Source organism: Arachis stenosperma, chromosome 8, assembly GCF_014773155.1.
Source record: "Arachis stenosperma cultivar V10309 chromosome 8, arast.V10309.gnm1.PFL2, whole genome shotgun sequence".
Taxonomy (NCBI): domain Eukaryota; kingdom Viridiplantae; phylum Streptophyta; class Magnoliopsida; order Fabales; family Fabaceae; genus Arachis; species Arachis stenosperma.
In genome coordinates, this window is record NC_080384.1 from 29,619,738 (window position 1) to 29,627,893 (window position 8,156).

Consider the following 8,156-nt stretch of genomic DNA (forward strand, 5'->3'; position numbering starts at 1 on the left):
GGTGCAAGGTCCTTCTCGAGTTATCATTTTTATTTTTTTTTCTGGAAAAAGAAAATAGCTGGGCCTTTTGGGCCAGAGGCCGGCCCAACAATGAACTTTAGAAGAATCATTGAAGAAGATACAAGCTGGTTTGGATGGTGGTGTTGACGATGCTACTGAATTTCTGATTCGATTTGCCGGTAAATATTTGAAATTGGAGGGAACTGCTAGCAAGGGCGAAGCTGATGGCGGTTCCAACAGATCCTGCCATCGAAGAAGAGGAGGAGCACGGTGGTCCGACGCACCATCCTTCTGCTCCGCTGGATGAGGTTATCATCAACGCCTCTGATTGAATTTTTATTTTTCTTCTCTTTTATTCCTCAATATTACAAAATATCATTTCAGTTACGTTTGAATCCATTCGATGAAATTAATTTTATTTCTTCAACTGTCTTGCACCAGTGTACTGTGTTCTTGCTTTAGTTTGAAATGAAAATACAAAGAAGAAGGAGGAGGAGTAGTAGTAATACTGGAAATGAAACTAGGATTGTTGCAATAGCTGGTTAGGGTTCTTCATTTCTTACACAGCGATTGCTTTAAATTACTTTTGATGCAGTCTTTTGACATATCAACAACAGTTGATCCGAGTTATATAATCTCCTTGATAAGGAAGCTGCTGCCGTCGGGTTCTGCTTCTCAGAATGCACCTAAACGAAGTTTGAGTATTAGTAATGAAGAAGAAGGGGCTCCAGTGTCTGCTGCTAATGATAATGATCATGAGCACCTCAATTCATCCAGTTATAAATCTGAGAACATGGATGTTGATGATTCTGGTGAAGTGTTTTGCCAGCAAGGAGAATGTGATGGTACCAGTAATGCAGGTAAAGAGCAGGACTGGGAGGAATATGGTTGCGTTTTGTGGGATCTAGCTGCCAACACAACACATGCAGAACTTATGGTATGTATGCTGTCATCTATTGGTTTAATTCATGACATGTCCAAGTCTGGATTACGTTTATAATACTTTCTGCATTTCAACATTTTTTATGTTGTATGAATTGAGATGATGCAGTTTCTTTTATAATCTTATAGGTGGAGAATCTCATACTCGATGTGCTTTTAGCAAATCTCCTTGTTTGCAAGTCCCCACGTGTTACTGTAAGTGACTGTTAATATATGACATAATTAATGCATTTTTTTACATGGTTTGTGGAAAGTAAGATTATCAGGTAAGAAAGAATTATCTAATACATCTATCTATGGTTAATTTCATGTCACAGGAAATTAGCATAGGAATTATCGGAAACCTGGCCTGTCATGAAATTCCAATGAAGCGCATAGTTTCCACAAATGGATTGATTGAGATAATTGTGGACAAATTGTTTATGGATGATCCTCAATGCCTTTGTGAAATATGCCGGTATGTTGCAGTTTTACACAATTTGGTTTGACTTCAGCTTTGGTTGTCCAACTACTTTATAGTTTTATTTTCTTTTTGCTGATTAAATTTGCGTTATTTCTTTCTATTTCTGTATTGCCTTAGTTTTGTGGTTTTCATGTTATTTTCACTCTATGCTTTTACAGTGTATAACTTGTGTGTGAAAGAAACATGCTCCAAGTATATCAAATGTTTCTTTCCTATTCTTTTTTGATAAAAATACATATGTTTGTTCCGGCTGAACTAATTTTTCCTTGTTATTTTTAAGATAAACTCCGGCACAACAACCATGTGATTAGTTGGGAAATTACACTTTGATTTATTTTCTCGTGATTTGTTGCATACTTTAAATTAGGTATCATACTATAACTTTTATTTGTTCCAAAGCATGAAAAAGAATTCAATTTTTCAGTGAATTCTAATTCTTGATTTTCCAAACACTCAGGTTGTTGGCTGTGAGTCTTCAAAGTGGTGAATCTGTTGCATGGGCTGAGGCATTGCAATCTGAATATACACTGTGCCAAATATTATGGATTGCAGAAAATACGCTGAACCTTCAGCTTACAGAAAAGGTAATAAGCACTCTGTATTAATACATGGTAATTTTGACTGATTTTTATGTTGTTTATGATTTTTGAGAGCATGTTATTGAGTACCTGCACAAGAAACTTAAAACATTTTGAGAGGAAACTATTTGTTTTATTCCTTTGCTTTTTTTAGCACTCTTTCTGAGTCAGAATGTAAGTTCATCTAATCAATAGCTAAAACTGTTCTACCGTTTGACAGAGCATTGGACTTATATTAGCAATATTAGAAAGTCAGCAGAAAGTTGTGGATGCTCTTCTTCCCCCTATTATGAAGCTTGGTTTGACAAGTATATTGATCAATCTCTTGGCCTTTGAGATGAGCAAACTAATGAATGAAAGAATACCTGAAAGGTACATCTATCCATAGCCCTTCATTCTGCAATGACAAAGCCATATGGTTCCTATTATCTTCTTATACTAACTATAAAATAGCAGTGATAGGTGCTTAAAGTACTTTCACTTTTATTCTTCTCTCTTACATATTCAACATTATCCATCCAGCTATATACTGGAAGTGATAGAACATTTTATTATCTTATGTTTCAGGTACACGATTCTTGATTTAATTCTTCGTGCACTCGAAGCACTTTCTGTTATAGATGATCATTCTCAGGAAATATGTTCAAGTAAAGAGCTTTTCCAGTTAATTTGTGATCTGATTAAGTTCCCAGATAAAGTGGAGGTATATTTTTTTGACTCAATTAAAACTTTCAGAACATTGCATTTTGCTCAACATACTTTATAACTATTGATGGCTATAACCTGGTATTTGGTAGCCTATATATGTATGCATTTTTAATGGTCAGAATATGAATTTGTAGGTGATCCATGCTAGGGTGTGAGATATTGTTGGAGGAGTATGTTGGTCAGGAATAATCTTTTGTCCACAGAACTCATGTAAATACCTAGATTTTTTTTTTTAATTTTCCAATACCTCACAAAGTTTTTCAAATAATCTTTTCTTGTTTCTGTTCCTTGTTTCCTTGATTACATCAGTTCATGGGTTTTCAAATATTAGCATGCTTAAAAAAAATTAAATAACACAATCCATGTTACAAATACAAGCATATGAAAGGATTTGTGGTATTGATGATAAATTAACAATTTTGTTCATACATGTCAGTCTAGATCAGTTGAGCAGAGGACTCAATAATGCAACCTACTTTTTTAAACAAACATCAATGTACCAAATTCACGTCAATGAATTTTGAGATATAGTGTTGTGGAAATCAAATTTTCTCTAAAGTGGTAACACCTGATTTTTTAAGTTAACATAGAATATCATCTAAATTGGCTGTAGCTGATGAAAGCAGAAGCCAATGTACTCTTGTCAGTTATAGCTCCTGCTGCTTTAATATGTGCAATCTATAGATTGCCAAGAAATGGAAATGATTTGGCTAACTTAAAATATATGGTGAATTGTTTATATCTTTTGTAGGTTGGGAACTGCTGCGTTACTGCTGCAATTCTTATTGCAAATATTTTGTCTGAAGTTGCTGATCATGCTTCTGAGATATCACAGGGTAAAACAGGTTTCCCTGTCTCATACTCATACATGAACTTCAACCATTTTTTTTTCTTTCATGATTCTCAGTATTAATTATTAATGGCATTCTACTTTCCAGATTTTGGCCTATTGGCTGGTCTGCTTGACATATTTCCTTTTGCTTCGGATGATTTAGAAGCAAGAAATGCACTATGGAATGTAATTGCTAGAATAATGGTTAGAATTCAGGAAACTGAGATTAGTCCGTCAAGTTTATATCATTACGTTTCAGTTCTTGTGAACAAAACGGATATGATTGAAGACGAGCTTCTTAACCAACAATTGGTCAACTCTAGTCATGAACAGGAAGGCTTGTCTCCTGGCTCAACCGTGGATGCTAGAAACACATCGGTATCCTTCTCTTTTAGCTTGTTGAATTTATTATCTTTGATTAATGCTCCATTTGGATGACAAGAATCGGTATGTAGGAAGTATCACAACTCTAGCATGTTCCATTTAATTCCATTGTATGTGATCATGATTATATAACTTGGAATCCATACTGTTCCTCCTGCACTAACTGGTTAGTATAAGCTAGTAATAGTTTATATTAAGTGATGACTTGTGCAGTTTAAATGTTCGGTTGGAAGGTAGAAGTGAAGGGTAAAACTAGTGAGGGGTAAAATTTTATAGATGAATTTCGTGTATAATTTTAAAGAGTTGATACATGAAATTTACCAAATTTTCTACTCCTTGTACCAAAAAGTGTCTTGGTTGAACCCTATGAAGTATGGACACTTCGCTGAGTTACCGTGTTCGCGTGTCGGATACATTTCGGACATGACACTCATTAGCACTCGTCCGACACGCATGTCTTCGGTGTCCAACCGTGTCTTAATAGAAAATAAAAAATTCTTTTCCAGACACATTTGGACACACCTAAATACCATCACGTGTGTTCAGCCTTATTTTTAATATATATTCTTGAAATGAGTTTAGAAATAGTATATATCATTATTTATTAAAATAAAAAAAAATATTTTAAATATTTTATATAATTAAAAGAGATATTAAAAAAAGTTAAAAAAATAATTTATATTTTAATATTAATAAAATATTAAAATATTATTACAATTTATCTAAAATATATATATATAGTGTTTCTATGTCTTATAAGAATTTCTTATAAGAATTTAAAATTTGTATATCTCCGTGTCCCGTGTCGTGTCTGTACATCATAGGTTGAACCAATACTCTGATCATTTAATTTGCAACCAGTGCCCCTTTTTTGTGCATGCATGTTTTGCCTTCATTAAGTTGTTTCTCTTTAACCTTTGCTATAGCTAAAGAAGATGATCAACATTTTGAATCAATGGACTGATGCTAAGGAGACTACTGAGAATAAGTTGGATGCCGATGATATTGTCGATGAAAAAGATGTGAAGAGATTGTTGGATTGTTATCATAAATTCTACAAGTAGAATATTTTTATTTATTTATTTTTCATTTTACTCTTGTAAATTACTGTTGTCCAGAACCCAGACAGTTTTTGAAGAATATACATTTATCTGTGCTATTATACATGACAACGTGAGCAATCTTGAATTCTTGACATTGTCGTCATCTTACATTCTTATCTTCTCATAATGTTGTTTGTTGCCCAGTAGCATGATCATCGTATCTAAATCCTTTGAATAAAACAAGAGTTTTGCTAAGGTGAAGGTGCTTAATATAAAAGTTTTATTGACAACAAAAATGTTTGTAGTTTCTAAAAGCTTTTGTAAGTTCTATTCTGGAACCCGTTAATTAAATAATTACTTGAATGATACCTGGCAAATTAAGCCCCACCAATATAGAAACTTGAAGCTTAAACGAATATAATACTTGATTGGTCTTATTAGATGAAAACGTAAGTTCAACTAACCTTGAACATATTAAACCACGTTTTACATGAGCCGAATACGGACAACAACAGCAACCACTCTTAACTGGAGTTTTAAACGAAAGTCGAAAGTTCTCTTTTAGGATATGAGAGAGATCCCAGCAGCAATCAAATCATCAGCTAAAACCTTGTTTGCAGACTCCGATGGATGAAAACCATCCCAGAATACATACTCGGATGCATTGGCACATGTTCCTATGGAGTTCTTGTTGCACAATATAGCTGTCTCTACCAACCCTGTTCCACAACAAGCCTTCCTTGCTTCAAAAAAACCTGTCAAATGTACCCAAGATATTCTGAGAATGCATTCAATTGTATGAAAAGCTCACATTATTTGATTATGTGTAAATACCATTTTCGGAAGGTTTAGTAACAAGTTCATAGAGAGGTTGGTAGATATCAAGGATGACCAATTTGAGGCCAGGAAGGTTTCTCAGCAAGCTCTCGGATGTGGAATTTAGCTTCGTGTTGAAGTTAAGAGCATCGGTGTTTAGCCTGGCCACACATACATTGCTATCGGAGCCAAATAAAGTGATGGCGGCCGGCACGCAACCCATTGGAGGCAGTGTTGTCACACCTATCCTCCTTGCTCCAAGTGCATATAAATTCTGCCACAAGTAAGCATGTTTTGAAATTCATAAATAAGAACCAATTAAGTAAACTTGTTTGACATGTTGTAAGGTTGAGATATGAGGAAAACATGCCTGAATGAAATTGGCATAGTGTTGCATGAGAATGTCAGAGAACTGATCAGCAGTGTAAACCTTGTTAAGCAGAGGGTTTATGTAATAATTCTGAATGAAGTCACTGTTGCCAGCACTAACAAGATGTATAGCACCAGATATGATTGATGAAGCATTTGATTGTCCTGCTACTTCCACCAATATATTCTGACATTCTTTGTAGTGTTCCAATTGCTGGCTCAATGGAATTGCATCCTGCATCCAAAGGGGAAAAAAAAAAGACTAAATTTGAAAACACACACACAGACACACACACAAACATAATAGGAGACTTATATGGAGTTTATAGGAGCCTATTTGCTTTCTCAAGTAAATGTTTTTTTTTTCATGCTTCACATTAATATTAACAGCACAATAATAAAAAGTTGAGTTTGCAGTTAAAGAAACCTTAATGAAGTAAGAAATTCTTGTTCTGTAGAGAATGATAGAACTTCTTGTAGATAAAGTTGAAAATGATAGGTAGAAGTAATAAGTAGAAAACTATAGTTATACAACATAATTATAGAATTACTTATTCTTAAAAACAAGCAAACTTGAAACTACTATTCTTTTTGCATGTTTTATCTTTTAAAAACATCAATAAGCATCATGAACTTTAGAAGTGTTTTTAAAGAAAAATTGGAAGAAAAAAAAAAGAGGCCCTTTATCTTGTGTCAAAGTATTTAAAGATACCCATAATTTGGCTGTGAAGTCATAGTAGCCAGAAGCAGCTGAGGCAAAGTTAGCACCATTCAAGAGGTTATTTCCTTTGACCCTTAAGTTGAGGTAAGGGGGTGGATAAGATGTAAATCCAAGGTTTTCAGCTGCAATAATGAAATGGAACACAAAGATCAAATTCCATGTTGAAAAACAAGGTAATACTATATATTTTGATGTGTTAGATATAAATATGTACCAGTGAAATCTGAGGCAAGTTTTCCATTGCAAAACCTGCCAGTTGACCTGTGATTCTTGAAGTCTCTTCCATAAGGTGGGAAGTTTGCTTTGACAATGGTGTGTAGTTGGTTGTTGTTTCCAACATCAACCACTGAGTCACCAAATATGAACAATGCTGGAACTAGAGGCTGTGCATTAGAGACATTCAACACTACTACTACTAGTGCTAGAACAGGCAATAAGAAAGTCAAGTAATATCTTGAATGATGATTCTCCATGCAATCAATTTTCTCTTCAGCAATGAGCTTTTTCTTCTTCTTTTGAGAGAGTGAGAGAGAGGGATTGGAGTGTTGGGAACTGATGTTCTGTTGTGCTTTGAAGCTATAGGCTGCAGTTCCAAGAGTCTTATAAATGCTTCAACTTACTGAAATTTTGAGAGTTGCATTAGTTAAAAAATAAAAAATAAAATAAAAAGGTAAAATGTTTGTTAAACATTTATATTATCTTAATTTTGTGGACATACCGACTGTTTCATTTTATTATTTTTATATTGTGGTGTGGATTTATAATCAAGCTGGAAATTTAAAATATCACAGTTTAACCGTGTATTTGTTAAAAAACGGAAAAGTTCTGCATTCATGTATTTTTTACATGGTTATTAACCAAGTAATTTCCTCCACACGCGCGTCCCCCATCCCTCACTCGTTTGTCATACACGCGCTACATATAACGTGCTGCAACCTAAAGCTTTATTCAACGTAAACCTTCTGTTGCAACGTAAACCTCCTCCTCCTTCTTCTTCTTCTTTGCTCACGTTCTTCCTTATTGATCTACATTGCCTTCGTTGTTCTCCTCTAGTCGCGTTCATCTTCTCGTTTTCTTATTTTGATCTAGTTACGTTGCATTTATCTTCTTCCTATTTTTCTTCGTTTTCTTTTTTGATCTGCACTTCTGAATCGAAACAATAAATGACTCAATTTCAAATCAGGAGAGCGATTTGGATTACTCTTCTGAAACGAATCAAACTGACAAAGTTTGGATTATTCAATTTTGAATCGAATTGAATGGAATGCAATTGCTAATTTGAATTGAATTAAATGGACGG

At 34.3% G+C, this 8,156-nt stretch overlaps 2 protein-coding genes across 4 annotated transcripts; one reads left to right on the plus strand and one right to left on the minus strand.

The window, feature by feature from the left end:
* Nucleotides 1-114: 114 nt before the first annotated feature.
* Nucleotides 115-5,205, plus strand: LOC130944625 (uncharacterized). Of its 3 annotated transcripts, none has more exons than XM_057873028.1 (10): nt 115-308; nt 596-937; nt 1,072-1,137; nt 1,260-1,399; nt 1,863-1,989; nt 2,204-2,355; nt 2,551-2,686; nt 3,443-3,527; nt 3,687-3,901; nt 4,834-5,205. In XM_057873028.1, exons 1-10 carry the CDS (start codon nt 225-227, stop codon nt 4,969-4,971), a joined length of 1,485 nt encoding a protein of 494 aa, XP_057729011.1. In that variant the 5' UTR covers nt 115-224; the 3' UTR covers nt 4,972-5,205. The 3 variants fall into 3 exon arrangements, with proteins under 3 accessions (XP_057729011.1, XP_057729012.1, XP_057729010.1); XM_057873029.1 differs by having other exon boundaries at nt 116-308; nt 442-937; nt 3,630-3,901; XM_057873027.1 differs by having other exon boundaries at nt 117-308; nt 3,630-3,901.
* Nucleotides 5,206-5,357: 152 nt separating this feature from the next.
* LOC130944627 (GDSL esterase/lipase At5g22810) lies at nt 5,358-7,412 on the minus strand. The gene is made up of 5 exons (XM_057873033.1): nt 7,071-7,412; nt 6,848-6,978; nt 6,137-6,370; nt 5,785-6,040; nt 5,358-5,705 (listed from the first exon to the last, which is right to left on the minus strand). The coding sequence occupies exons 1-5, from the start codon at nt 7,327-7,329 to the stop codon at nt 5,512-5,514; spliced, it is 1,074 nt and encodes a 357-aa protein (XP_057729016.1). The 5' UTR covers nt 7,330-7,412; the 3' UTR covers nt 5,358-5,511.
* Nucleotides 7,413-8,156: the final 744 nt, after the last annotated feature.

What these genes read in the sequence shown, in the direction of transcription:
- LOC130944627 (XM_057873033.1), bottom strand. Translation starts at nt 7,329, where the DNA reads ATGGAGAATCATCATTCAAGATATTACTTGACTTTCTTATTGCCTGTT. An exon ending in ACTATGCCAATTTCATTCAG is followed by an intron (nt 6,041 to 6,136) that starts GCATGTTTTCCT and finishes TACTTGTGGCAG; the next exon opens with AATTTATATGCACTTGGAGC. An exon ending in TACTAAACCTTCCGAAAATG is followed by an intron (nt 5,706 to 5,784) that starts GTATTTACACAT and finishes TACATTTGACAG; the next exon opens with GTTTTTTTGAAGCAAGGAAG.
- LOC130944625 (XM_057873027.1), top strand. Translation starts at nt 225, where the DNA reads ATGGCGGTTCCAACAGATCCTGCCATCGAAGAAGAGGAGGAGCACGGT. An exon ending in GCAAGTCCCCACGTGTTACT is followed by an intron (nt 1,138 to 1,259) that starts GTAAGTGACTGT and finishes TTCATGTCACAG; the next exon opens with GAAATTAGCATAGGAATTAT. An exon ending in ACCTTCAGCTTACAGAAAAG is followed by an intron (nt 1,990 to 2,203) that starts GTAATAAGCACT and finishes ACCGTTTGACAG; the next exon opens with AGCATTGGACTTATATTAGC.